Source organism: Eulemur rufifrons, chromosome 12 (genome assembly GCF_041146395.1).
Source record: "Eulemur rufifrons isolate Redbay chromosome 12, OSU_ERuf_1, whole genome shotgun sequence".
In the NCBI taxonomy this organism is placed as follows: Eukaryota; Metazoa; Chordata; class Mammalia; order Primates; family Lemuridae; genus Eulemur; species Eulemur rufifrons.
In genome coordinates this window covers 3,681,932-3,709,901 of record NC_090994.1, presented here as the reverse complement: position 1 = coordinate 3,709,901, position 27,970 = coordinate 3,681,932, and the positions used below count along the sequence as shown (strand labels likewise).

General features: G+C 58.3%; 1 protein-coding gene across 1 annotated transcript; it reads left to right on the top strand.

Moving 5' to 3' along the window:
- The first annotated feature begins 2,179 nt into the window (after positions 1-2,179).
- C12H8orf74 (chromosome 12 C8orf74 homolog) lies at positions 2,180-12,839 on the top strand. The gene is made up of 4 exons (XM_069485324.1): positions 2,180-2,248; positions 3,330-3,522; positions 9,988-10,391; positions 12,603-12,839. The coding sequence occupies exons 1-4, from the start codon at positions 2,201-2,203 to the stop codon at positions 12,837-12,839; spliced, it is 882 nt and encodes a 293-aa protein (XP_069341425.1). The 5' UTR covers positions 2,180-2,200.
- Positions 12,840-27,970: the final 15,131 nt, after the last annotated feature.

Genomic DNA, 27,970 nt, shown 5'->3' with positions numbered 1-27,970 from the left:
GGGGAGGGCTCTTCGTACCCATTTCGGACTCAATTGATCCTTTTGGCTTTATGTCGGCAACACCTGCTGGGAACTATAGGAACCTGGAATTATCAAACCTACTCTCTGAAGGCTGAAAACTTTTTATTTTTTTTAGAATATCCGTGTTTCAGTGCAAGGCTGCCAGGAGGCAGGGGATGAACTCCAACCTCTCGCCTGGCAGTTTCCTCACTGGAAATAATTAATCAGGTGAAAGAGCTCCATGGAAATTATTGGGATTGAGGGTGTGTGGGCACCAAGAAGCAAAGGCTCAGCTTATGGGTGTTCAGCATCAAACCGATCACTGCGCAAACCAACGCACTTGCGGCTTCACGCAGCAGGTCGGTCCGAACAGCCACGTGTGCGGGGGGGGGGGGGGGGGGAGGGGGGGCGGGGGGCGTGGGCTGTGGGGGAGCCACAGGTGAAGGCTGGGCTTGCCCACGTGATTTTAATAAGTCGGAACAAACATTGTCAAGCCCAGTAGTCCTCAGCTGAAGTCCAGATTCCTAATGCAGAGCCCAGGATACGGGCAGCACAAAGATGTTTCAGATGCGTGTATTTGGCTCACATCTATTGCGTGCGCTTTACAGGTGCATAGCATTCATGGGTGTGCAATACGTGCTGGTCCGTCTGGATACACGAATATGCACACAAGGGCGCTAAAAACTTTCACTCCCTCTTTTTCCCCCCCAGGGAATGCAGGGAAGCGTTGCAAGCAAAGGGAAAATATAATGGGCTCAGGGTCCACATTTACGAAATAAGGGGAGTGGATTCAGTGGCCTCTCCGTGGGGTGGCCACGTACTTTATTAGCTAAACCAAGCCACTCTGGGGAGGGAAACAGGGCACTATCTATTACATCGGGGCCGCCCCAGGCAGTCGGGGTGCAGGGACGCCCTCCCTCTAAGAACGGCCATGTGTAAATGTCCGTGATCCCATGGGTTTCCTGGTCAAATAGCCTTTGTCCTACACAGAACCTACTCCAACTATTCAAAGCTCTAAAAACATGACCAGAACTTTTCAACCTGAGCCTTGGAGGCCTTTGTATCAATCCGCGCGAGATGCATGACTCAATGTTTCTAAAACACCTACCATATTCCAGCTGCCGCCTTAGCCAGTATTAAAGACGCAAAGAAATCCCAGAGAAGCTGACATCTCGTAGCTACGAGAGAAAAGCCAGTAAACGCTAAATCCCACCTGGCCCCAGAGGCCCCTGCATGTCTGAGGATTTGCACTATCAACAGCCCCTGCTTTCAGGGCGAGGCTGCAGCACCCAGCACACCCCGGCTGTGCACAGTGACGACCTCCACCGCACCAACATGGGAGTCGCTTGCAACGGACGGACCTCACCTTGGGACTGGATAACGTCACTCAAGAATGTGTGGCCGGGAGGGGCAGTGAGGGCCTGAGCGATCGTCACCAGATGGAAGAGGAAGGTGGGCCAGGAAGTGAGCCTTGGCGGGGTCGTGTGGCTGGGGGAGGATTGTGGCTCAGGGTGGCTGAGGTGGCACAGCCGGGGCCTCTCCCAACCCCGCCCTGGGGGAAGCACTGTGACCCGGTAAGCCAGGGCCGGGGCAGCCGTCTGCCAGGCCCAGCCAGCGCGTCCAGGCTTCCTCCCCGCGGCTCCAGCAGTGAGCAGGGCAGAGCAGGACTCCCACCAGGTGACGGGGGCGCCAGGGGCTTCCAGGACAGAGAAGGGAAAACCAGCCTGGAAAGGGAGCCGGACCCCTCCTAATCTTGGCATAGAGGGGCTGGAGCACAGCACTTGGGGACACCCCACTCCAGAAACACAGAGGCATGGATGCCACTGGCCAATGAAGAAGGGGGGTGCAGGCCAGATCCTAACAAGGTGAGGCAGGGGGCAGGACATGTAGGATGAGGAGGCAGTGGGTATGTGTGCATGCGTGTGCATGCGTGTGCTCCTGTGTCTAGGGAAGCCCAGGACCACTCCCTTCCTGAAGGAGGGTGGGTTTTCAGGGAAAGAAAGGGGGTAGGGGTCCCTGGAAAGGGGCAGGCAGTGAGGCCCAGAGTCCCACGGGGAGGAGGGGCCGGGAGGAAAGAAGCCCAGGAATGCCCTCGAGAAGCAGGCCTGGTGACCTAACAAAGCCGGCCCAGCCACCCCCAGGGTTCCGGAAACTCTGAGTCAGTCCTGGCCGGGTGTCCTGGCAACCGGATGCAGGGGCCATGGCACTCTTAACACCCCAGGGAGTGAAGGAAGTCTTCCAGTTTCAGGTGAAGAAAGAGAAACATGGCTTCTAAAAGGAAGTTGTCTGGGGTTGGGGAGGGGGGTGCTGGAGGGGGCTCGAGGTGGCACCTGTTCAGGTGACCCTGTAGTGGCCGCCATGTCCCAGCACACAGCCTCCGAGGTGTGACAGGTGCGTGGGTCTGAGCTCCAGGCCGTTTCTCAGGCCCACGGTGGGGACCGCGGTGCAGCGGAGCCTGCGTGGAGGGACAGAGGGGCTGAGCCCGCCTCCCCGGGGAGCCCTGTGGACGGGCACAGCAGTGTGAGTCGGGGCTTCTGTCGCTTTGAGACGGGCGCTGCAGGGAAGGTCCGCCTGGGTCAGGCAGCAGAGTGGCAGCAGTGGAAGGGGAGTCCCTGGGGCCCTCTGTGTCACCAAGTCCTCCAAGGTCCCCCCAGCCAGAGCCTCCCCTTGCTCTGAGGGAGCAACGCTCTTACGTGCAGTGGGTCTCCACGTCACCCCACACCTTTTCTTATCCCTTCTTTTCAGTGGCACTTACTTCTCCTACATCTGTGGGTGACCTGTAAGAACCTTTCTAGAAGGGCCAGCCAAACTCTCAAGTAAAACGGGTTCTTACCTCTAGGTAGGGAAAACAGGTACCCTGAACAGTATTTCCCTCCTGGCCTGCCAGTGGGCCTGAATTTTCACCAAACAAGACTCATACCTGCTGCTAAAGCGTCACACCAAGCCTCTTCTCCATCAGTCATGTACACTTTAGTATAAATTTCATTATCAGATCAATATGTCTGGGGCAGCTAGCTGAGAGTAGACACAGAGGAAAGTCAAATTGTGTTTTAGGGAAGAGGGAGGAGGAACCGTATTTGAGAACTCGAGGCCTGCTTGCGGCTAGTGGGAGAACCCACGGAGAAAGGGTAGTGCTAGCAAGGAGAGAAAGTCCCCAGGAAGGGGAGGCAAAGCTGCCTGGAAATCAAAGCGTGATTCCTCCCGGGTACACCCGCATTCCCGCTTACTCACCAGGGCTCTGGAGCACCGGCCTGGGGCCCCCAGTGGTGTTCCGGCCAGTAAGATGGCATTTGACCCCGAGACCCCCTCCCGCACACCACCCCCTGCAGAAGTCACAGGGCCGGGAGCACCTGCGGAGACTCCTGAAATGGGAGGAGTTCGACGAGGTGCGGGACTCCCGCAGGAGCATCCTGCTGGACACGCTCTACGACAGCATCGTCTTCGCCGTGGGCAAAGGCTTCCCGTGGGCGGAGGTGGCCCAGGTGGTCAAGTTCACAGAAGAGCTGCTGAGGGAAACCAAAGGTATGGGGCGTCCGGGAAGGAGAGGGCGGAAAGGGGCTCACAGGCCTCCCCTGCGGCCCAGCCCCAGGAGCCCTCGGGGCCGCCAGGGCCTTCCCGCCTTCCCAGCGTCGCACCTCCCCACGCACCGGAAGGTGAGGACCCCCCAGGCTCCCAGCATCCTCCTCACTGGTCTTCATGGTCTGCCCAGCTGCAACCTGCGGCGCCCCAAGCTCTTCCCAGCAGCTCGTGTTTGCTTTTGTTTCATTTTTGCTTGACATAAACTAAAGGTGTCACTCCCTGCTTGAAACCCCTCATGGACCCCTGGGAGACTGCAAATGGCTCCCAATTTGTGTCAGGTGCGGCCCTGCTGCACGTCTGGGGGCGCCCTTTGCAGGCGTGAGTTTGCTGGGGCAGGAATGGGGGTGCGGTCAGGTGAGTGTGTGGAGACAGCGTGTCTCCCACGGGAAGGTGACCCTGCGGCACCAGGGGATGTGGTCCCTCTGTCCACCCCTTGGGCTGTGAAATGCAGATTCATTCATTAGGCAAATGTACGGGGCAGCCCCTCTGTGGCTGATACCACGGCGACATTAGCTCAGCCGAGAAGCATCATTGGTGCTGAAACTAGGGGGAGGTCGCTCGATGAGAAGGGAGACATTTACGGGCTTTCTAAGAACCTTCCCCACGACACCCTTATGAGTGACAACAGGGAAAAGAATATTTTAACAGTGAAGAAGCCAACAGACACCTCCTTAATCCACGGGTCCACGTGGACTTCGTCAGTAAGAGGCCACACTGAGAATTACGTGCCACCGGGTAGAAGGCCACGAGAAGAAGCCGGCTTCCTTATGGGATGGGTTCCAGCACAGACTTGGACCCAGCATCGACCCAGGAGAAAACATCCGATCAGGAGCTTTGCCCAAAGTCACTCTCCCGTAAGCTTCAACACTGTAAGGCCATGAGAGCAGGGAAATGCTGGGAAACATTTCCAAACTTAGAGAAGCTAAGGAGACGTGGCCACTAAACACAGTGCGTGGCCTGTGTGGGTCTTTTTGCTACGGAGAAGGTTACTGGGAGAACTGCTGACACTAGAGTGAGGTTTCAAGCCTGGGCGCCAGGGACGGTGGTGGTGGTCGCACAACAATGGGAATGTATTTAGTGCCACTGAGCTGTACACTTAAAAATGGTCAAGATGGTAAATTTTATGCTATATATATTTACAATTGAAAGACCAAATTTAAATTTAAAAAATACTAGCGGACATACTGTAGCACCGTGTATTTCACGTATCTTCCACTCACTCCTAACAAGTGCTTTCGTAGCTGTCCTGTGCTCACTCTGGAGTCGGAGGATCTGGTTTGAGACCTGATTTTGCTACTAACAACAGGCGAACCGCATAGACTCTCTAACCTCAGTTCCTTCACCTGTTACATGGTGGCGAATACCTATTTCATAGATTGGTTGGGATAATTAAACAAGTTGACAGATACTTTAAATGCTTTAAAACTGCGAAGTATCACACCAGTGTAGGTGGGCGGCATTATTATTTCCTGAGAGTTTAGCACCAGGCAGCAGCCACTTGGCCAGAGCTTTCTGGGAAGATCTTGATTTTTCATCACCTGCCCCATTGTCTGCGTAAAAACACACACACACACACATACACACACACACACGCTTGTCAGTACAAGAATCTAGATTTGGGTCTACCACCCTGGACACACCTGATCTCATCTGATCTCAGATCAGGGTTGGGCCTGGTTGGTGCTTAGACGGGAGACCCTCTGGGAATACCAGGTGCTGTAGGCTTATAAAATTAATCAAATAAAATAATGTTAAAAAAAGAATCTAGAATTGGGTGTGGGAAATCTGGTCCATCCAGCACTCTCGATCGTGGGGAGACCAGCGGGTACAGCACGATGGACTTGTCCCTTCCGCTCTCACCCGTAACTGGGGACCAGCAGGCTCACAGCCATCCGGGTCCCTCCCCCAGCATCCCAAGCCCCGCCCACCACGGCAGGCAGAGCTTCTGGGTCATCACCCCTGGGGGACTGGACAGAGGAAGTCAAGGCTGCAGGATTCCCTGACCCAGGGCCACGCTTCACCCTCCACAAAGCCGGGTTGATTCCAGAACACCACACGACGGCAATGACAGTGACATTATTGAGTGCTTACTGTGTACCAGCCCTGTGGGAAGCACTGTATACACCTGCTCTTGTCTAACCCTATGAAGTAGATAAGAGGCGTCGACCTCCTGTGTAGTCAAAAATCCACGCATAACTTTCGACTCTGCAAAGACGTAGCTACCGACAGCTCCTGCGGACCAGAAGCCTTGCTGGTAACACAGATGGTTGAAGCGCACACACTCGGTGTGTAATATGTATACTGTATACTGTCCTCCTGCGACACAGTCAGCTGGAGAGAAGAAAATGTTATTCAGAAAATTCCAAGGAAGAGAAAAATATATTTACTATTCATTAAGTGTAAGTGGATCTTCATGAAGGTCTTCATCCTGATCTTCACGTTGAGCAGGTTGAGGAGGAGGAGGAGGAAGAGGAAGGGGGGGGGGGGACCAGGACCAGGTCTTGCTGTCGCAGGGGTGGCAGAGGAGGAAGAAAACCCATGCATACGTGGACCCACGCAGCTCCGACCTGTGTTCTTCAAGGTCAGCTGACATACCTATCGCAGAACGTCCTTTGGAAAACAGCGACCAACAGGGCTGGACGCCCCGTCCAGCACCCCCTCCAAGGGTCGACAAAAAGAGCCTTGAAGCCTCTTGGAACTGGATGGTGGAGAGGGTTCTGGTTCTGCCACTTAGCGGCTGTATGCCCCTGAGCAAATCCCTCAGCCCGAGCCTCAGTTTCCCTCTCGGGTAAAGAGGGGATGAGGTATACCAGCCTCACTGAGCCAGGAGTGGCTGGGAGGCCACGTGACCCCGGGCGTGTGTGGCACAGTGCAGTCAGAGTGCCCTGACCCAGAGGAGCACACCTGAGCGTCACAGTCTCTGGCGCCCTGGGGTGACACAGTTTAGTGGCCTTCCCAAGAGCAGAAGGGGGTGGGGCAGCACTGGGGGCACGGGACAGGGCCAGGTGGAGGTGGCGGGCCCTGTGTTTTCGCCTGCTTCCCACTGTCCAGGCTGGCCCGGTGGGCGCCCAGGTGTCGGGAAAGGTTTGCTGGGCCAGGCTGCAGCCCGACCTGCTTCCTCCCCTGGGAGCCAAGATGGGGACAACCAAACTGGTGTGTCGGGGGCACCTGGTCCTCCGGCTCAGGCCCACCCGGAAAGAGCATCCCTTCCCCACCGTTTCCAGCCCCTTAGGGACAGTGTCGCGCCCCTGCCTCTCGCCCAGCCCGGCCCTGGGTGTGGGGGCTGTGGAAGGCACCCAGAGCTCCCCGAGCCAGCCCAGCGCCTCTTTGCCCTGATTCTGGGGCGCCTGGCACTGTCACCTGCCGGCCTCCCCCGCTCTTCCCCTCCTCATTCCTCTCCTCCTCCACTCCGGTGGCCCGTCCCCTCGCAGGTGCTGGCCTCCAGGGGCTTGGGGACCGTCTTCAGGAAGTTCCCAGCAGCCAATGCAAATGAAGGCCACTCCCTGTTATTGAAGAGCAACTTGCAGGCACAGGTCTGCCCGCTGGCAGCCAGAGCCTTCTCCCCGAGACTAATCCCTCTGCTCTCTGAGTCACCGGGAACTTCTCAACCCGGGGCCCACGGAGCGTGGTCTCACGCCAAGAAAGTGCGTCTCATGTGCCAGCTTTGGACGAGCTTCGCTGAAACCCAGGACTGGCCAAGGCCGCGTCTCGGGGCTGGAAGTCAGAAAGCAGCCAGGGGCTCTTCCTCGCTGACCCAGGACAAGGTCCGCACTCGGGCTCTGTCACCTCTTAGGCTCGGGCCACAGCTCACGCCCACAGTAGGGCATCCGCCAGGTGACAAGCCACCTGGAACGTTGTACTCGCCCACTGACAGCGTCGCACTGTGGGGCTCACAGGCATCTCTGTGCAGACCTGGGCTCTGTGCGCGGCTGCCGGGGACTGGACAGACAAGCCCGAGGGTCGGCCCCGGCAACGGAGCAGACACGGCCACCACGTCTGCAGGACTCAGGTGACTCTGCCTCATGCACAACCAGGCCTGGGGGACAGGGTACCTTCTGGCAGGTTCAGCTCCGAGGAACCCAGAGAAGGTGCGATGAGCCACCCCTGAGGTTCACACAGTCGCCCCCGCATAGGCCTGGAGTCCAGCTTCGACCATCAGAACCGGAGAGCTCACGGCCACCCACCCCCGGGCACCCTCTGCCGGCCGCCCCTGATGTCCTCACGGCCACCGCCTCCCCTCTGGGGCAGCCCCCGCCCCCACCTCAGCGCCTCTCCACCGCGGCTCCTAACCTGCAGGAATTTGACGGTTCTCTCTGTGCACACTTGACCCCAGGAAACAAGGGCGTGCAAAATTCCGGAAGCAATTCCTGGGGAACCGGCCAGGCCTGAAGCCCGTCCTGGGAAGTCCTGGGGTTCCGGGATGAAGTTCCCGGAAGTGCCTTCCACATGGCGCACGGGGCCTTTCTGAGTGTCCCTGTCCAGATGGAGACCACAAGCCCCATCCCCAGAACCCAGCTTTGCTTTCAGACACTTGGAGCTGGGTGTGGCCCCGGGCACACAGCCACGCTGCACTCTGCTCACCTCCAGCCTCCATCCCTGCTGTCCCTCTGCCTGGGGTGGCCCCAGGCTAGTGCCCCCCCACGGGCTGGGCCAGGGCCTGTGGGTCCTGTGCTTCTCCATCCCCTCCCTCTCCCCTGTGCTCCTTGCAAGGAAGCTCTCACTGACTGACCGTCAGCAGGCCTCGCGGTGGAGACCTCCCGCACACACTGGCACCCACCTCTGAGTGCGGACCGGGACAGGACAGGACCCCAGGGCACGTGGAGCCAGGTGGTCTTTGCCATCCCGAGAGCAGCAGCGGCCAAGAGCTTCAGTCGGTGAGGACAGACCAGGCCCTGCTCTCAGGTGATCCTGCCTGGCCTCGGCCCTTCCTCCGACACGGCCTCTTCCCCCTCTGCCAGGACCAGGACCGGCTCCCTGGAACCTGGCTCTGCCCCCCGCCTGCCACGTCCGGGGTGCCTGGCCTTCAGCCTGCGGTGCTCGCCCAGCAGTCTCCATAGAGAGGGCCTTGGTGACAGGCCACGTCCCCCACGCCTGGTACCTGGGGCTGTTCCTTAAACAGCTTCTCCTTGAATGAAGCCCCCCATGCCTCCCACCCCCTTAAAACACACAGTGGCTGCCCATTGGCTCGTGTTCATTCGACAAGCCCCCTGCCAGCCAGGCGTTCCCACCTGTGGCCCTGGTAGTGAAGGGAAAAGACGAAGCCCCTCACTCCCGCGAAGCTTGTGGTCTGGCAGGAGCACGATGACAAGGAGCAGAGCACAGATGTGAAATACAGAAGATGTGAGACGTCATATGTGCTCTGGAGTGTGGGGTGAGGGGCAGGGAGGGCTTCTGAGAGACAGAGGCCCTCGGGGTGCCACCATTGCAAGGTGAGGCGTCCTGGGGCATCTCCAGCCGGGGGGGCTCCCCCACAGACCTGCAGCCTGCTCGCCACCTGCCCCCACCCGCCTGCCAGTCCCTCACATGGCACATTTCCTCCCACCACAGGCCCTTTGCACAAGCCGCCCCCACCTGCCCCGCTCTGCTCCAGCTCTGCCCAGTACACTCCTCTGGCACAGGTCGTCTCGGCTCCTCTAGTGCCTCCCCAGGGAACCCCTCCGGGACCGCCTGGCACTTCTTCCCAGCCAGAGTCACACCTGCCCTGTTTGCCCTAAGCCCTCCAAGGCACAGGCACATAATTCAGCTTTGACCCTCCACGGACCGCCTCCCTGTCGTATGTCAAGTCCTGCTCACACACCAGGAGAGTCCTGCCTCCGACTGCTACACCGAGCGCTGAAGGGTGTGAGCAGGAGGCAGTGGGGGAGGACAGGAGAGCAGGGGGAAGGCGGGAGAAGGTGGACCCCCCCGAGCCTTGCCCAGCTGCTGCCCTCAGAGCATCAGCATCCCTTTGCATGGGATAGACAAAATTTGCCCAATTCTGTGACACATGCCACAAGCCTAGACATCCCTCCAACCACCTCCTGCTCCCCTCATATCAGAATCCCTTTTTTAATCCCCATCTCCTCCCTAAAGGGTGGGGACAATATAAAGCACAGCTAAAGGAAGTCTTTAAAACAGGAGTTTGAAGACAAAACACAGGTAAGGAGTGAGATGCTTATATAAGAAAATACTCACACTCAGAAAAAAATGGGATAAATGTAAGTAAAAAAAATGGCACAAAATTAGATCTGTCTGAGCTTCCTGGAAGCCGAGGTAAAAAGGGAAACATTATACACTCCACAGCTGTCAAGAGCTAATGAATGGTCATGCAGAATCATAGTCTGGAGTCAGAATGTCTGGTTCAGAGCCCTTATTGATTGTCATCTGTGCAGCTTTGTCCCATTTACTCTGCACCCCTTGTGCCCACAGGCTGCTCCATTACCGAGGCTGTGACGATCCTGGGGAACAAGCTCAGGGATTACCAGAGGCGGTTCAACACCACTCACCTGCTTGCTCTCTGCGACTACTGCCACAACACCTTCATCCGCCACTACAAACTCTACCAGTATGTCCTGGGCCAGGACCAGGACATCAACCTTACGGTCACCCACGTGGAGGTGTGTGCACCGCCCCAGCCCCTCCCGCTGGCCGAGGGCAGGGACAGGGCTGTCTGGAGGCACGAGCAGCAGGTGGCCGAGCTGGGGAGGGCCGAGGCACAGAAGCGCAGCAACATGCTGCTGCTGCAGGAGACGCTGAGCCTGGAGCGGGAGCACCTGCTGCAGGAGGCCTTCCGGGACACGCCCGCCACGCCCCGCCAGGCCCTGGAGAGACAGGTGAGGCTCCGCTCACCTGCCGTCGGGGAGCATTTGGGCCTCCCGAGCAATGGCCCAGGCCACGGTCACGGCATACGGGACCTCGTCGTCTGCACACAGGGGAGGGGGTGGAAGGGCAGATTTTGCGTGCACATTGTCACACAACGTCCCTGCAAGGTAGAAATCCATGTCGCCGTTTTAGTTATGGGACAACTGAGGCTCAGAGAACTCACGCAATCCGGGCAAGGTCGCCACACGGTAGAGCTAACACTGGACTGAGGCCAGGCTGGCCCTGAAGTCCAAGCTCTTTCTATGGCGTCATTGACGGGTGAGCGTTCACCAAAGGAGGCAGGAACAGACGCCAGGCTCTGGGCTGCTGCAGTCTCCCGATGCCCTTCCTCTGCCCACAGAGCCAGCACCCATTGAGGCCCGGGGGGAAGGGGTGGAGGAGGCAGGGACGAGGACAGGCCAAGGAGGGTGACATGGCCAGGGGAGGCGAGGGGTGGAGCCGGTGGCCCAGGGAGGAAACTAGAAGAGTCTGGGGTGTGGCTCTAAGAAATTGGGCTGCCCTCTTGAGGGTCGTAAAGACCCCTGGGGCCCCAGCTGCCAGCATCTCCCACAGCCAGCCCTTCAGTAATGGCGACGGGCCTGGCGCCAGGGCAGCCGACTGCTTGAGTGCCCGACAGAGTCTAAATTACTTTCTTAGCTGTACTCGGGCACTGAAGTCATCCTTGTTGCATCATCTTTGAACACAGAGACATGTATGTGCATGTATGTGCTTGTGTCCGTGTGCACGTGGGGGTGGGGAGTCGCAGGGCCCGTGTGTTCCAAAAGGGTTTTGGTTTCTGAATCATCAGCCAAACAGCAAATGATCTTCGGAAGTGAGTACTGCTTTAAAGCTATGTATGTGTACACACATGCACACACACACACACACACACACACATGCACACACACACGCCAGAATGGATGATGCCCGTGTGAAGTCAAGTCTCCGGATGAATTGCACGTGGGAGGTCGTGTAATCTTGGTGCCTTAAGACATCTACTGGGAACCCAGCAAAACCCAAGCAACAGTCTGTCTCCGGCCCCTTCTGGGGACCTTGATCCTGCTCCTGAGGGCCTGGCCACAGTAGGAGGGGCTGCCTCACGTAGCCCTGCGGCTGCCCCTGCCTGCTCCTCTCGAGCCCCCCACCCCCAGCATGGCCCTGCTGCCCGTGCATCCCCCTGGCAGAGCTCATGGGCACAAGCCCCCCACACTGTGTGCCCCGACACTGTGCATCCTCTTGGAGCACAATCTTCCCAAAGATTTAAGGGAAGAACATCATTTTTATGTAAAAACAACCAGGGGGATATTCTGGGGCAAACGTACAGTTTTGCATGGATTTTAAGTTGAAATACATGATCTCAAAGAAGTGTATTACGGACAACTGGACACCCCATGCATGTGCCCCCACGGAGACTCCCCTCCGCTATCTGGCTGCTCGCGCAGGGAAGCCACAGCCACCCAGGGCCACGCATGCTCCGTGTCTCGGGGCTCCGTGTGCCACGATTCTGGTGGAGCCAGCGAGAGGGTCTCCTGTGTGCCGTGGTGGACAGTGGCTGAGTTTGTGTTCTTCCCACAGCTGGCTGGCTGGGGACATGCCCACTCCCTGAAGCAGGTCCCCCTGTCCCCGCCCATGAAGCGGGCCACCAGAACTTCGAGATGTGAGGGTGGACATGGCATGGTGGTATCCAGATGGGGTTTGCACGGACCAGAAAGTAGAGTTCGCAGGGACTGTGGGACCAGCCTAGGGGCCCAGAACAAGGTTAGGAACAAATGGCACACCCAAACAGGGAGACTGTCACCCTAGACCTGACAGGAAAGGAGAAGAAGTGACCACCGGATCCCAGAAAGAGAGCTGCAGCTGCAGGAGAGGGCTGGGGACAGGAAATGTGGCCACAGGCAGAGGACCACAGCTGTGGCCAGCCCACAGCAGGGCAGGAGGAAGGTGGGGGGCTCCCCTCCCCCCAGGCCCCCTGCTGAGACCCCCCTTGGCTGAACTCAACCAGAAGCCGAGGCCAAAGCAGCCGGTGGACGAGCCCCTTTCCAGTCGGCCTCCCAGAGCCTGGGGTGGGGTGGAGAGTGCACCTGGGTCCTCGCACGGGGAGCCAGGGCCCCGGTGAGAACTGGGCCGGCTCTGCCTGCAGACGTCCCCCAGCCCCGGTCACCAGCCCTGTTCCGTCCCCGCAGGACCTGGAGCACCTCATCCGCGAGGCCATCCACATCCAGATCGAGTGCCTGAAGGAGCTGCTGCAGTACGAGATCCAGATCACCTTCGACATCCTGGACCTGAAGCTGCAGAGGAAGACGCTGCATCTCAACGCGCCCAGCCCCTTCCCGCCCTCGCCCGCAGGCCCGCCCGGCCAGGAGGAGGCTCTCAAGCCCCACAAAGCAAACAAAGGAAAGAAAGCAAAGGCAAAGAAGTAGCCGTCCCCACAGTGTCACCTGAAGACCAGCGGGGGACGAGTCCCAGCGATCCTGAGCAGTGTGATGAGCTGAGCCCAGCACTCAGTAGGTAGAAACTTCTAGCGATTGAAATAAAGAAACCGATACCCACCCTCCTATCTCTGTCTTGGAAACCACCTTCTGCCACCTGAAAATCCCATCCAGATGGCTTTCCCCTGAGTGATGGGCGACCGCCGTGCCCCTCTGTGAGCACAGAGCGCTGCTCTCAGGGGGGCGAGACTTCACTTGCCAACGCGCCTGAGCCCCGCTGGAGACAGAACACCGGCAGGTGGAAGCAGGTAAGAGTGAGGGCGCCCCAGACACCTGCGAGGCCGTGCAGGTAACACAGCGGTTCTGTTACGGGAATGCGTCCTGGGATTCCTCCTGACGTCTTTACGCAGGCTCGGCTGCGTGCATCCTGCCGGTCTCCCTGCTGGAGGACGCAGAGCCGCCGTGTGCGCTCCAGAAACCTCTCCTTCCACGACGACCTACACTGTCAAGACTGAGGCAGGGAACCAGCGCTTTCCGGGTCGGGAGACCCGGCTTTGAGCCCAGCTCTGCCGCTGGTCTGCTGTGCGACTTTGCCCACGTCCCGCCTGCCTCTGGGCACCAGTTCTCTCTCCTGTCAGGTGGGGGCCGTGGGGTGGTGTCTAAGGTCCCCCTCGCACCATAACATCCTAGAAGAGAGATGAGGCTATTCTCCTGTGTCAAGGGTTTCAAGGTTCAAGGAGGTCCGGTCCCTATTCAAAGTCACACAGCAAGGGGCACAAGAGCCAGCACCAGGCCCCAGGCCCCCGGACTCTCATTTCTGTGCTCTTTCAGGGCGGTGGGGAGCATTATGCCCCTCGTGCAGACAGCCACACAGGTCCTGCAGCTGTTGCCTTGCCCAGTGGCTGTGACCCCAGGAATCAGGGCGGTTAGGAGGTTACTACATGGCAGCCGGTGGACGCAGCCCTTTCCGGTCGGCCCCCCAGGGCCTGGGGTGGGGCAGAGGGGGGTGGAGAGAGCACGTGGGTCCTCGTACCCTGAGCCAGGAGGCTGGTTATAATACTTTATAGATGTATATTTTATTATACATGGAGCTGAGTTGCATTTATGAAGTGGGGAGAGAGTAGATCTTAGCACCTTGGTAAAAGCTACCAGACAAACCTAAGAAGCAGAAATGCACTTAGAATCGGTTGCTGGACGTACTAAGTCACAACTGCCCCCAGAGGAGTGGAAAGTAGAAATGAGGACGGCAGACGGATGCAGGAGGTGATGAGGAACTTGAAATAACAGGGTCGGACTCCATCCGTGAAGACACTGTGCTGCAGAGACAGGCGACATTCGTTCCCTTCACAAGTATTCATTGACCCATGATTGGTACCAGGCCCTGTTAGGCCTTGAGGACTCAGCGGTAGACAAGCAGACCCGTGGGCAGCGCACGCGCTCACGCTGGGCACCAACAAACAGGGGAATAAACAACAGTCCCGGGGCAGGGGCGAGGCGCCCTGAGGCCCACAGCAGGTGCATGACTCAGTGACCCTGGGGTGCCGGAAACTTCACTGCCAAAGCTATTCAACAGGCACGTGTAAGTGCCTATCCTGTGCCAGGCACCGGAATAGGTCTCATGTGTAAAGTCACAAAAAACACACAAGCAGTGCCCTAAAGGAAGGCACAGTCTGGTGGTCCTGCTGGGACCGTCCAGCCGCGGTGCCGCCTCCCAGGTGAGCACATTCCCCAAGTGCACCAATCAGAGTGCTCCATTGCCCTGGGCCACAGTGATTGGACCAGGCACGGCCACATGACCCAAACCGGACCAATCAAAGCACCGCATCCTCACCAACCCACCCCACCTGCAGCCATGGGGGATGATTGTGGGATTTTTCTGCCCGAGGCTCACAGGGTCCTCTCCCTCTGGCTTGTGAGGCTGCGGGATTCCAGGAGGCCGGAGCAGCCTGCAGCTGGGACGCCAGGCTGAGAGAGGCAGGCGAGAGGGAGCGGAGAGACTGAGAGATTCCCCCTAATGCAGCCACCCTGGGCAGCTCCGCCCGCCGTCCGGGGCTTGTCTGCGCGAGCCGCCGTGCACACACCCATCGCTTGACTGAGGTCAGCGAGACAGGCAGGGCCGGGGACGCTTCAGCCACGCCAGATGAGGAAACTGAGGCTCAGCCAGGTGGAATGACTGATTGCTCAAGGTCACTTGGCTAATAGGAGGTGAAGCCCTGACAGAAGCAGCAAACCTGTCTCCCAGATGGGAGCTCTGGTCCCGCCCTGGCCTCAAAGCACGTGCCCCTGTGGCCAAGGTCGCACCCTGCCCACAGGTGTGGTCGTCCCTGGGGATAGGCCACCCTCTTGTTCTGGACTCAGAGAGACCACGGCGTCTACTCTTAGGTGGCCAATGTCAGGCCCAGGGGCAGGACCTCTCCCCTGGGAACTTGCACACGCAAACCCAGATGAGTGAATTGAGCAGAACAAAACAGAATCTTCCCATGGTCATAGCTCTCTCTTCAGAGAGTGTCTACCCCAACCGCAGCGTCACCTCCTTCTCACTGAGTAGGGCATCGATTGTGAAACGCAGAGTCCAAACTTACATCCACCATCAACATTTCACCACTAGAGCGCCTCACAGTGTTACTTGTGGAATGTCCCCCAAAGGGCTTTCTGGCACTTTCTGTAAAGTTCTTTTATGCCTACTTGAAAGGTTGCAGGAACAGAGGCCATTCCCAGGGCCTGCGTTTTTGCACTGAGGAGCAAGGTAGCCCTGTGTCCTTTCTAAGGCCCCTTCCTGCTCCAACATTCTAAGAAAGTGGCTCCCGGCTGCAGTTCCAAGGCACCGGGGCCAGAGTGGGAACGGGGACATAGGTTTTCTAAACCTGATCCAGGCTTCTGATACGATGAGACCATGTCATCCAGGCCTTATCATTCCAGACGTGTTTCTCAAGGCTCAGCCTTCCTGTGGGTTTCAGATTTCCGGTAGAATCTGGAAATGCCCCCTACATTGACCTCAAAGCAGAGGAAGAGGCACGGGTTGAAACTTCCCAGAGCCTCCCATGCAAACCAGCTTTAGCGTTTTGTCCTCCAAATGCCTCCAATGTTTCTGTGCAGGGGTTCAGCCCAGGCAGGAAGACAGAGATTTTGGAACTTTTCTAGGAAAAGACTAGAGCTGTGAGTAAAATCTGGGCAGCACTGCCCAAGACGTTTGCAAGAAGCACTAACTCAGGCCAGCAGCTACTGTCTCAAGGACGGTACCAGTTGGACACTTTAGGTGTCTTGAAGAGACTCACTTTCAAACTCTGAATGAGGAGGTTGCCCGTGGGTGTTGCGCAGGCCCAGAAGGAACCTCCGTCTTTGGACACAGCCGGTTAGAGCCGATGGCTGCCTGGAATAGCCACTGCCCGTGTGCTGAGAAGGGGCATGAGACTGTGAGCTCCTCAAAGGTTCATGTCATCCCGGACACCTCTTGTGGGATGCCACCTAGTCTCTTGGGCTCACCCCTGATTCCAGCCAAGGGTACAGAAAACTGTTCCACGTGGTTTCCGTCCCACTTCACACGGATGCCACTACATACCGAATACGTGCCAAATGTCCACTGCTTCCTGTCCTGATTTTGGAATCTGGGCAGGGTCCATGTGGACAGTTCATCTCTGCCGCACATGGCAACAGCAGGAACAGCTCGAATGGGGCTGAAGGATCCACCTCCCAGACAGCTGGCCTCTGTGCCTGGCAAGCCAGTGCTGGTTGTTCCTGAGACTGTTCACATTGATTCTCCTCCACGTGGGCCTCTCCGCGTGGCAGCTGGGGCTTCCTACAGCATGGGGACAGGGTTCTCAGAAGGAAAACACGGAAGCTGACAGTTCTCTTAAAAGGGTGGAAACAGGCAGAGCATCACTTCCAAGGTGTCCTATTCATTAAGGCAGCGTCGGGCCTAGCCCGGAGTCAAGGGTGTGGGAAACAGACATACGTCTCGGTGCGGGGAGGGACGAAGCGCTTGCCGCCATCTGCAACCTGCCTCGCTAGCACAGAACACGAGACAAATGCAGAGCCGAATAAACAGCTAAGTGATCAAATCGATTAGTTAATGCCACAGCCATTACTCAGCAGTAACCTTCCCCACCACACAGCCTCTACCACTCTGTCTGAAGTTTTAGAATAAAATATTAGCTTGATAATTTATGTGAGACTGGAAGGTCTTTTGACCTCAGAATCATAAAACATTAGAGCTGAAGGGACCGTAGAGTAATGCACTTCAGCCGCCCCATAGTACTGCTGAGGTGAAGGAACAGGGAAAGGAAGGGATGTTTCCAAAGTCACTGTCAAGGTCATCGGCAGGGCAGACCCTAACCTATGGCCCAGGTGCCCAGCCCAGGTCCCTGCAGCACAGCTGAGGCCGGTGGAGGGCTGTGAGGTTGGTGGCCTTTCCCACAGGAAACCCCCCCTGCAGGGTCCCCTGTGAAGCTGTACCCCCAGAAACCCACACTTCCAACGGATATAAGCAGTTACTGAAAACTGGGATGTGCAAGGCACAGAGGGGATCAAAATAATGCAATACAGTGACCTCTGACTTCACACCGAGTGCCTGTCACGCCCCAGGCTCTGTTGCAGCATCCTAGGTTCATGCATGAGGAAACTGGGGTTCAGAGGGGTTCGGGTATGCCCCTGTTGTTCCCTAGCCGACAAGTAACCTGCTGGGATTCAGACCCAGGCCTGCCTGACCTAACTGTGCACCCCTTTCCCTAAATCAGCCACCACACTGACGCGGCATCCTCCCCCTCTGGGCGATCCGACCTAGACAAGAGGCTGAACACCTCACATGCAACCTGTAAGGAGACAGTCCCAGACACGCAGGGGCAAGACCCGTCACAGAAGAGGCAGGATTCGGGCACAGGAGGGACCCCAGGACCAGGGAAGGGTCCAGGAGGGTGGGCTGGGGAACAGGCGGCCTTGGGGAGAGGCTGGGCGGGCTGAGAGCTGAGCTAAGGCTGGAGTCGGGAGGATTGTGGCAGCAGGTGGCAGAGTGGGGCAGTGGTCAGAGACAAGGCTGCCTGGGGGCTCCAGCGGCTCCAGAACTTCTGCGAAGGAGGTTTCCGGGGCTCCTGGGCTCCAAGTTCAAAAATTAGATCTTGGGGCCTGTCTTGCTTCTGCACTTGCTTAGGAAGCCCGCAGTAGCTGGGTTCCAGTGGCATCTTTGCTGAGGTGCTGTGTGCCCTCTACCCAGCCTGTCTGGGCCGACAGGGTTAGGAGGGGGACATGGCTGAGGGCCCTGAACACGAGGCTGAGCCTCCGAGCCCTGTCTCCAGGACGGGCAGAGACGGGGTGAAGTGGGAGGGAAGCCCCCTCTGTGCTTTGAGTCGTTGGGTGGAATCCAACTTGCCTCTCCGCCCGGTGAGGGGGTCTCGGCTCTCTCAGGGGTCCCGTCCTTCCAGCTGAGGAAACTGAGGCTCAGGGAACGAAGCAGCTCATGCTGGGTCTCAGCCGAAAGGTGGAGGAGCTGCAGGCCAGGCCCACGCCGCTGCCTCCCTGCCGAGCTTCCTGTCCTCCCCAGCGGCGAGCTGGAAGGGGCTGCACCTCGGGGCACAGGAGACAGGAAGACCACGTCCTGTGTAGTCACAGTCCAGCCGGACAGAGGAGACACACAGGGAAAATAGCCCCAAAAAGCTCCCCATGCAGTTTCTAGCAAAGGGAGGCATCTCCAGGCCTGGGCGCCCCAGGGCCTTTGCCCCTCCTTCCCCGGAAGAGAGGTTTCCGCCCTGAGCAAGACCGCGCACGTCAGAGCCAGGCCTGGCAGTCCTGGGCCCAGCGCCGATTCCCAGCACTGGGGGCAGCCGAGGCCAAGCTGCTGACTCACCCTGTAACCCTCGACAACTCACTTCCCCGCCGGCACCCAGCGCGGAATGAAAGTGGGTGTCCCTGTGTCCCCAGCCGTCTGTGGAGAGGCCTTTCCAAGCAGGGCGGACGGGCCGGGCGGGGAGGGAGTCGGATGATTATGGGGGAGCAGGAAACACGTCCTTGGAAAACTGATATTCACGGGAATAACAGAATTCAGTTTAGAAAGTGAGAACAAGGCCCACTTATTCCCATAACCCACGCCAGGGACAAGAAAGCTCCACAAGCTCTTGGTTGCTGGAAACATGCACAGGAAGGGGTCCCGGGGGGTGCAGGAGAGGGGACCCCGCTTGAGCCTGGGAAACCCTGAAAGGGTCAGGGCTGCATCCCTGGCCCCTCGGGTAGGACCGGCAGGTGGAGTGCTGTCTGGTACAGGGTGTGTGTCCTCATTTCCTGCAACTCAGGCTTCTTCCGCAACCTGGAGGGCGTGTGGGGGGTCTGGACACACGGGAGCTGGAGAGCCACCGGCAGAAGGGCCCCTGTGGGGCACACGTTGACACAGAAAGGCGACCAGGCTCCACATTCGCTTTCTTAAAGGGGAGTTTCCAAAACAATGCAATCCCAACATTCTAAGAGATATTTAAGATATTCCTGTGAGCACACCCATGGGTCTAGAAAGAACAATTCTAGAAGGAATCCAACAAGCTATTCCCAGAAGGCGTCCTTGCATGGCGAGTTCATAGGGGACCCCCTCTTGCTCTTTGTCGTCATGTCTCTGTAATTCCAAGTTTCCTACGTGTAACTATCAGCATGTTTCTTAATAGCAAAGTAAACCGTGGGAGGTTTTGTTCTTGGACCTGGAACAGTACGTTGCCAGACAGCTGCACTTACTTCCAGGGGGGACTTAGCACCCTCATGACTACAGCACCAGCACCCTTGCGCTTGGGATCGACCCCAACGCTACCATCAGCGCCAGCCCCTCAGGACCTGTCCCGGGGGGCAAGAGAAGAACCCAGCTTTGCGACGTGTGTGTCTGTGTGTCTCCCCATGTGGCACAAATTTTCTTCCTTATCACGCTCTGGTGAGGACAGTATCACAAATACTTTCATTCCTGACGGGTGGCCAGGGGTGGGGTAGGGACACAGCCCGGCAAGGACAGAGACCCAGGCCAGCCGGTGTGAAATTAACGCTTTCCAGGGACCAGGAAGAGGCCACGGTGTTGGGAATTTACATCCCACCATGGCGCCTCTCCCGGGCCATTCCCGCTGCCCCTGTCTCCTCCCGCGATCTGGAATGTCTCGTCACAGAGCAGGACCAACGCACAGAGAGTAAAACCACGGCACAGAGAAACGAAGCAACGGGTCTGAGATCCAACCCAGAGCAGAGGGCAGACCAGAGCCCCTAGTTCGACCATCCCACAAGCACCGATTGGACACCTACTGTGTGCCTGTGGGCCTGCCCCACGGATTCGAAGGTAAATGAGATGCCTTTCCCAGGTACATACATTCCCAGACTAGAGGGAGGGGAGACATGAGAGCCTGCATCATCTGTGCCGGAGGATTGTGAGACTAGGCAGACGATGGGCCACAGAAGCCCGGGGAGAGGCAGGCTTGCGTGGATGCAGGGTGTGTGGAAAAGGCTCTCTGAGAGGAACATTGCGCCGGGTCCTGAGACGCAAGTAGGAATCCACCGGCTGAAAATGCGGGGGTGTTCCAGCCAGAGGGAACAGCCTGTGCAAAGGCACTGGGGTATGAGGAAATGTACCCTATTTGGAAATTTGCTGTGCCCAGAACACAGGGTGTGCCGTGAGGACAGACAGGTGATGAGAGGATGGCCAGGTAAGTTGGGACTGGTCGTCAAGGGCCCTGAATGTCCCTCTGGGACGTCTGAGCCTCACTGCCTTGGCAGTACCAGGGAAGGCAAAAGTTGTCAAACAAAAAGGTGACTTTGTCCAATCTTATGGAGCCATCACCTCTCCAGCCGGGTGGGAAGGGGAGAGGCTCAGAGTGACAGGCAGTGAGTGACTGGGGCGGGCCTGGGGTGGACAGTCCCTGGGGCGTGGTGGCCCTGCCTCCCACGGGAAGCAGCTGCAGGCTTTGCACCGGGCCCTGCCTGGCAGGGAGAGCGCGCCTGGGTGCCAGGGTTACGTGAGGATCTGCAAGGCTAGGCTCAGACGACATAGCCTCTTGCCCCATCCCGTCAGCCTGACACCCCACGTAGGGAGGCGGAGGCATCAGGTGATGTGGCCAAGGCGGGCAGTGTGCCCAGGAGGTAGGGCCAGGGCCGGTCATGCCAGGCCAGGTGTGTGGGGGCTTCATGCCATGGCCTGGTGACAGAAGGCTGGGCAGCAGCCCAGGGCAGCCAGGGCAGGAGGGGATGATGCGCCGGGAGGTGCTGGGGGGCTAGATGCAGCAACCGCAGCTCGCCTGCTGTGGCTCTGCACAGTGGGACCCTGCCCAGGGACGGACCCTGCCCAGGGACAGCCCCCACCACCTCCCTAGAGACCACTGCCAAGCGGAGGCCAGGAGCAGAGACGAGGGGAACTCTGCTCCTCTTTTCCTTGCTCTCTTTCCACCAGCTCAGAGAACCAGGACACGCCAGCCTGGGAAACTGGAGTCCCTCCTTCTACGTTGCTGAGGCCCAGAGAGGGAAGAGACTTGCCCAAGGTCACGTGGGGGGCCAGGCCCCAGAGCATTAGATGAAAAGGACTAGACCCCAGACTTCCGCCCCCTCTCCGTGCTCTGGCAGCGCGTGGCCCTGGGTGGCTGCAGGCTGTCTTGCTGCCCGGTGAGTCCCCACCTTCTTCTCCCGCCCATCAGCTGTTTCAGGGCCGAGTCTCAGCTGCAGCTGGTGGAGGCTCAGCCTGGGAGCAGCTGAGACAGCTGGGCAGGAGCCGGGAGGGGAGTGAGGAGAGTGAGGGTCTGGTCTCCCCCCGTCCAGCCGTGAAGACCCCGGGGAACAGCACAAGTTTGTGCCCTGCTCCACAGCTGGTGTCCCCATCCATCCAGCGACGTGACCTCCATCGGCCCTTTACCCGGCCTCAGCACCAGCTTGAGCACCTGTGGAAGGACACAGCCACGCCTGCGCCAGGAGTGGGGCGATGGTCACGTGACACTCGGAGTGTGACCACGCGCCTGGCATGCACGCAGGGCATGCACGCAGTGTGCGTATGCGGCTCTCTGTGGACACGTGTGCAAACGTTGTCTCCCAGGCAGGTGCGAGCTCACCTGTTCTGCACAGGGAACCCCCCCTGGTGAACCTTTTATTGCCAAGGGCCAGCTCCCTCAGGAGGGGTGCACAGGTGACTTTATAATCAGCATGGAGAAGCAGGTCTGGGGTGCGGGGAGGAGGTGGGACCCACGCACGGGTCGGGGGTGGATGCCAGGGCCCGTGGGAGGGCTGCGCTGAGGGCCGCGTCTGAGAGCTGGCCGTGGTCCTGGTGGGGTCACGTCAGTGTCACTGTGTGGTCCCTCTGCCGTCTGGGCCTCGGTCCCTGTCTCACAATGAGGGCATCAGCAGTGCGGCCTGAGAAGCCTCCCTCCCAGCTGCAGAGCCCAGCTGACCTGCCTCCCCGGCCCCGTCCTCCCACAACCCGCCCCAGCCTGGAGCCACGTCCCGCATCCCGCCCCCGGGACAGGAGACTGGCCCCGAGGGGAGCAGGCGAGGGGAGCACGGACTGGGGCCAGCCCGAGGTGACATTCGAAAGCAGTGCTCCCCCTTTGGCCACCCCCTGCCTCCGCTAGGCGGGACCAGGACCCTGGGCTGCTCTGGGGGCTCCAGCACCTTCCTGCGGCTCCTGGGAGGGAGGAGGACCCTCCGCTCCCACTTGGCTCACCCCTCAAGTCACAGAAGGGGACCCAAGCCCAGAGAGGGGCCGGAGTGTTCCCCGGCCACACAGCTCATCAGGGCAGGGCTGTAGGGTTGGGGTTCCGGTGCCAACCTGCCTTCAAACCCACGGCCCTCAGCTCAGAGAATGTGTCTCGAGGTGAGACACAGAGAGAGCACCTGCCCAGGTGGGAGGAGGCTTCCCGTGGACTGACCATGAAAGAAGTGACCGATTTTCTAAGCCCAACGCCAGGCACAGGGTCTGACAAAGACAGGCAGGGGTCAGTCGCTGTCGCGCCTGAAAGTGGCTGACTGTGGAGCAAGAAGGCATCCACTCCCGGGGGACCTGGGCCATGGGGCCCTGAGACCGGCCAGGTCCCTGGGCCTGGAGCCGGGTGCTGGGCCCAGGCCAGCTTCCTGCGGCTGCTGCGGGACAGGGCGGGGAGGAAGGCCGGGCCCGAGAGAGCTAATCTGGAGAAGTGATTTTCCTCCTCGGCCAGCCCTTCCCTGGGCAGGGCTCTCGGCAGGCGAAGCAGCCCCGGCCAGCGCTCTGCAGGGAGGGGCTGGCTTATCAGGCAGGAAACACTGGGCTCCGGCCACATCCTCCTGCTCCTGGTCACAGCAGCTCCCATGGGCAGGAAAACACAACCCTCTCCTGCCCCTCCTGCGGCCTCCTCCTCCTCCTTGCAGACGAGAGTGCGTGTGCTGAGGGCCGGCACCCAGAGCTCTGCCCGCCCTGCTGGGCGCCCCGGTGTCCCCAGGGCCTGCTGCCTGCCAGACCCCGGCCGCCTGGCCCAGGGCCGCCCCAGCAGGGCGGGGCACGCAAGGTCGGCACAAACATGACACAGGGGCACTGACTGCCTGGATGTCAGGGAAGCCTCCGCTGGCATCTCCGTGACAGCTATGGCGGGAGGAAGCCACTGCCTGCTCCTGAAGGGCCTGCAGGCGCACGTGGGGACGCCCCACTCCAGGAGGCTCCGTCCCATCCTCGCCCTCCTGGGCCAGCTCCCACCATGAGCTGGGCTTCAAGAAGCAGAAGAAGGAACATCCTGGGACGTCCTCTGAAGACATTGACCCCCTGGGCCTCCCGCCCCTCCCGCTGCACCCTCTTCCCTTACCAGCCGCCAGCCCAGCCCCTGCCGAGACCTGGTGCAGCTGAGCCCTTGGGGGGAGCAGCCCAGCCCTCCTGCCTTGGCCCTGGTCCCCCCAGCTCTCCCCACCCCCTTGTCGGCTTCTGCCCTCAGCCGCTTGCGCTCGCGGGTACCGTGGCCTCTCTGGGCCTCTGTTTCCTTCCCTTGGAATCTGGGGTCGGCAGTGACAGTGACTCCCGCCAGCTCAAACATTCAGTGACCTTTTCTCAAGGTTACAGAGCTGGGACGAAAATCTAATTCCAAGCCCCACGTTCTTTCCCGTAAAATGCAGCTGCTCCGTCTGCATCAGGCCACCCCGAACGGCCGGAGCAGGGGACCCAGCGGGTCCCCCGTGTTCCGCTCTCCTGCAGGTCGGAAGACGGGACACAGTTTCCCCCACTTTCAAAGGGCCCTGATGTGTGAGCTGGTGCTGCTGTTTTCCAGGGAAAGAAATAAAGAAAAAGAAAGTTCTGTGACTCCTCGGGAGGGGACGGAGGAGCTGTGACACCCTCCTCGGGGCCTCTGATGGGGGAGAAGGCCTCACCCCGCCCGCCCTGCCCTCCTCAGTCGGCCCAGAAGTCCCAGCTTTGCCGAGTGGGTTTCCTCACCAGAGCCCCTGAGACACCACGACCAGCCTCCCTGGCGCCCCCGGAGGCTGCAAAGACCTTTCATTCATTGGAAACAGTGACTTTCCGGGTAGAATATGTCTCGCGTTTCCTGGTCCCTCCCCATTGTCCCAGACCTGAGCCACCCCACGGCCCCCCAGACAGACAGGAGACGAGTGACCAGATGAAAGGGCGGTGAGCAGGGCTGGGGCACCCACCATCAGGTGCGGCAGAGTGAGCCCCTGCGAAACGACACTGTACGCCTACGTGGAGCCCTCCAAGAGCACCCACAGGGGGCCCTCTGGCCAGGGGGGTGGGTCCTGGGGAGACCCTACTTTCCTCCCCCACTCTTGGTATAATGCATCGTCTCTCCCTCCCGGCCCCATGTCCACACGACACTCGGTCTCTGACCAAGAGGAACGCAGGCCCGAGAGTGTCTGGCGGAAACCGCACCCCAACCTGAGCCTCAAACGTGGTCCCATAAAAGGAAAAAAGGCCACCTGGAGCCTGCAGGGTGAGGCTTACCCGGCCCAGAGGGGGACAACTTGCTCTGCGTGTCCACAGGCGGCATCCCTCGGACATGGGTCAGACGGGGCAGGAGGTTTGGGGAGGTGGGAGGAAGAACCCGTGTGTGGGGACTTGCTAGACCGGCTTGCAGAGAGCAGACCCCTCCCTCTGTAGGGGACTCTCGGATCAAACAGAAGCCCAGGTGCCAAGAACGGCGAAGAGGCCACCCTCACTGGAGGAAGAAGGGACTATATCCCAGCTCAGTGCCGAAAGAAGGAAACTGAGTCCTTCTGTGACCCTCAGCTTCATGAGGGTCCTTCCCCTCCTTTCCCCACACGATCAGCACCGATACGACAGTCACGGAACACTGGCTCCGGGTTTCTCACACTAGTGCCAGCTCCCAGGCCTAAAACCAACCTAAACTGAAGAAATCCAAACAGGCAGTAGCTCTCCGGTGCCTGTCTACAAAGCTTTGCCATTTCCAAAATGCCTACAAATTCACTACCTACCTCCTTAGGGCTCAGGGCTTCACCACCCAAGTCCTAATAAAAACCCAGTGATGGTTAAAGCCAGACCCCGTCGCCAGGTCCCAGCTCTCTCCGGACACCCTCCGGCTGTCCCTGGAGCTCCTGCGTGTGCACCGGGGGACTCCGGAGAACCGATCGGGTCGCCTTGGCAACTGGCAGGACAGCCCTGCCCCGTATGGGAAGCCGGTGCTAAAGCTCAAGACGGAAACTACTTTCCCACATCGCAGGCTGAGAGCAGCCATGCCAGGCCAGAAGGCAAGGAGGAGGGTGCCATCCGCTGCGGCGCGTGGGGAAAGGGACGCTCTGGATTTGCCAGTGGGTGCGGCAGGGAGCCGTTGCGGGCGGCAGCTAAGCCCGGTCAGACTCAAGGCAGCTGTGAGCAGTCATCGGTTTGAATGCTTCCGTTAAGAAAGAGTTAGCTCATTCTGCGCATTGAATGGAGTCATTTTGTGCCTCAACGGAGACTCGGGGACAAGTGCAGGGACAAGTGAGGGGCCCAGAGGGGGAGCTGGAACCCTCCTCGGAGCCACCTGGGTGCCGCGGCGGTGATGCGCCCAGCTGGACCTGAGGACCCCTGGCTCCCGGGCAGGACGCATCCACTCGCAGCTGAGCACAGGGGAGGGGCGGCCCTGCGCCTTCCTGCCCCCAGTCCCAGTAAGAGCCGGAATGTTACACGCCCACTGGACATTGTCAAGGGACCACGTCCTGGGCAGACACTGTCGCTCTGGGCAGCCGAGGACACTGCAGACAGCCACCGCTGGCTGGTCGCAGTGACAGGGTCTGAACATCGAGGTCTTTAATCGCATCTAACTCTGGTCCTGTGATTTCCTCTTTGTTCTTTCTTTCCCCGCGCTGTGATAGGTGTGAACCGGACAGTGCGTAACTCCCGCCAGGTGAAGCGCTGAATGATAAGGCACTTGGCCTCCAGCTGCCAACAGTCGTACCTGAGGATGCGCTGAGACCCGCTCCCCCCAGCCAGGCAGGTGAGCTGCGCTCTGCCACCTCCCACCTGGGTCCCAGTGTCCCTGGTTGTGCAGTGGTAGATGACGGGCCCCACCTGAGGCTGTGGATGAGAAAGAGCCCATAAAACTTTCTGTAAAGCTCCGTACACCTATAAAGCGCTATTAGCGTAATGACTGCAGATTAGGATCAAAATTGAAGGATGAACATGTGCCCATGTAGGCCCTCCCGAGGCCCACTCCTTGGCCCAGAGGGCCTGGGAAAACACAGGCTGCCCTTGACGGGAACAAGTTACGACGGCTTCACCGTGGACAGACGCCAGACAGAGGTGACCTGCACGGGGACTGAGTAACCAGTTTTTCCCAGACGCTTTTTGGCTGGAATTTTAATCCTAAACCTCCAGAGACGTTGCATCCTTTAGTTACTCCTCCCTGGGCCCTCCTGCCTTCTCCACAACCTTCCCTCGAGTTTCGAGCGCCCGTGACGCACTGAGACATCACATCCATGAACACACAGAAAAAAGAGCAAGCTAGGTATGTTTCAAGACTGCCTTAAAAAGAAGAAAAAAGTGCAGTAGCCTTAAGCAAGCAAGTAATTGGACAAAACTTACTTTCAATCCTCAGACAGCCTGAACCACTTCATTCCACTCTGCAAGTATAAAGTCAGCTCGAGGAGAAAATTGTTCTTCACAGAGTTGGTATTTCTGTTCCATGTCAACGATCACAACAGTTTCCGGCATGTACAATGCGGATTTGCCTCTTTACTGTAATTCATAAAAGTAAATGAACCACCCCTACAAGGTAACAAGTTTTTAAAATAAAAAGCCGATGTAGAAAACACTTTGACCAATTACTACAAGTAGCACTGGATATATTTACGCCTTCTCTGAAAACTTTTTCTTGTTGCAAAACTCTATTTCAAAGGATAGAAGTGTCATGGTACAAAAATGTTTATTTAAATTAAATATTTCCAACAAATCGATATCTACAACCGTTCCAAAGCCTGTATAGTTGTTACCAAAAAAAAAAGAAAAAAATGGAACAGTTTAGCTTACTGTCTGTGATACTATTTTACAAGATTACTAATACACATTCTGGACTGTGCACCAGTCAATCATATCGTCAACGATTTACTATTTATTACCAAATGGCATACACAGTAATAGCATAAAGATTAATCATATCTTATAGGTGATTGTACAATAAGACTTCTTGGAAGGAAAAACGAGGATCTGTCAACAATACAAAATACAAGGTGAAAATAATAGGAGGATATATAAAACACATATTTCTTACAGGCAGTAATACGCTGAAATCAAAAGACAAACAACTGTCTTGTAGGTCACTGTCAGGTATGTTCCTTCAAAGGAGTTTTGGCGGAAGAATGGAGATGGTTGTGGGGGCAGCCAGGACTCAGAGACACAGTGAGTTTCTGATTTCAGAATTTTCTGTTAAGCATTGGCTGAGGACTTTGCCTGACGAACCAGCTGGCTGGTGAGGGCGACAGATTCCCATCAGAGCAGAGGGATTGTGCCTGGGATTTTAAGTCAGAGGCTCTGTGAGTTAGGGACCAATTTGGGGGTGGAGGAAGAGCGAGGAAGAAGAGAAAAAGAAATCCCAGGAACGGGAGAGAGCGAGTGCTGGATAACACACGGGGGTGGGGGGGGGACTCCCTCTGCATCTACAGAGGGGAAAAGTGTTGCAATTTTGCTTGAGAAACCGGCACATCTAGACTTGAAGACAGTGACGCTGCCT

Bases quoted from the DNA above. Each gene is read 5' to 3' on its own strand.
- C12H8orf74 (XM_069485324.1), top strand. From the start codon at position 2,201: ATGGCACTCTTAACACCCCAGGGAGTGAAGGAAGTCTTCCAGTTTCAG. The intron at 3,523-9,987 runs GTATGGGGCGTC...TTGTGCCCACAG, and splicing joins GCTGCTGAGGGAAACCAAAG to GCTGCTCCATTACCGAGGCT. The intron at 10,392-12,602 runs GTGAGGCTCCGC...CCGTCCCCGCAG, and splicing joins GCCAGGCCCTGGAGAGACAG to GACCTGGAGCACCTCATCCG.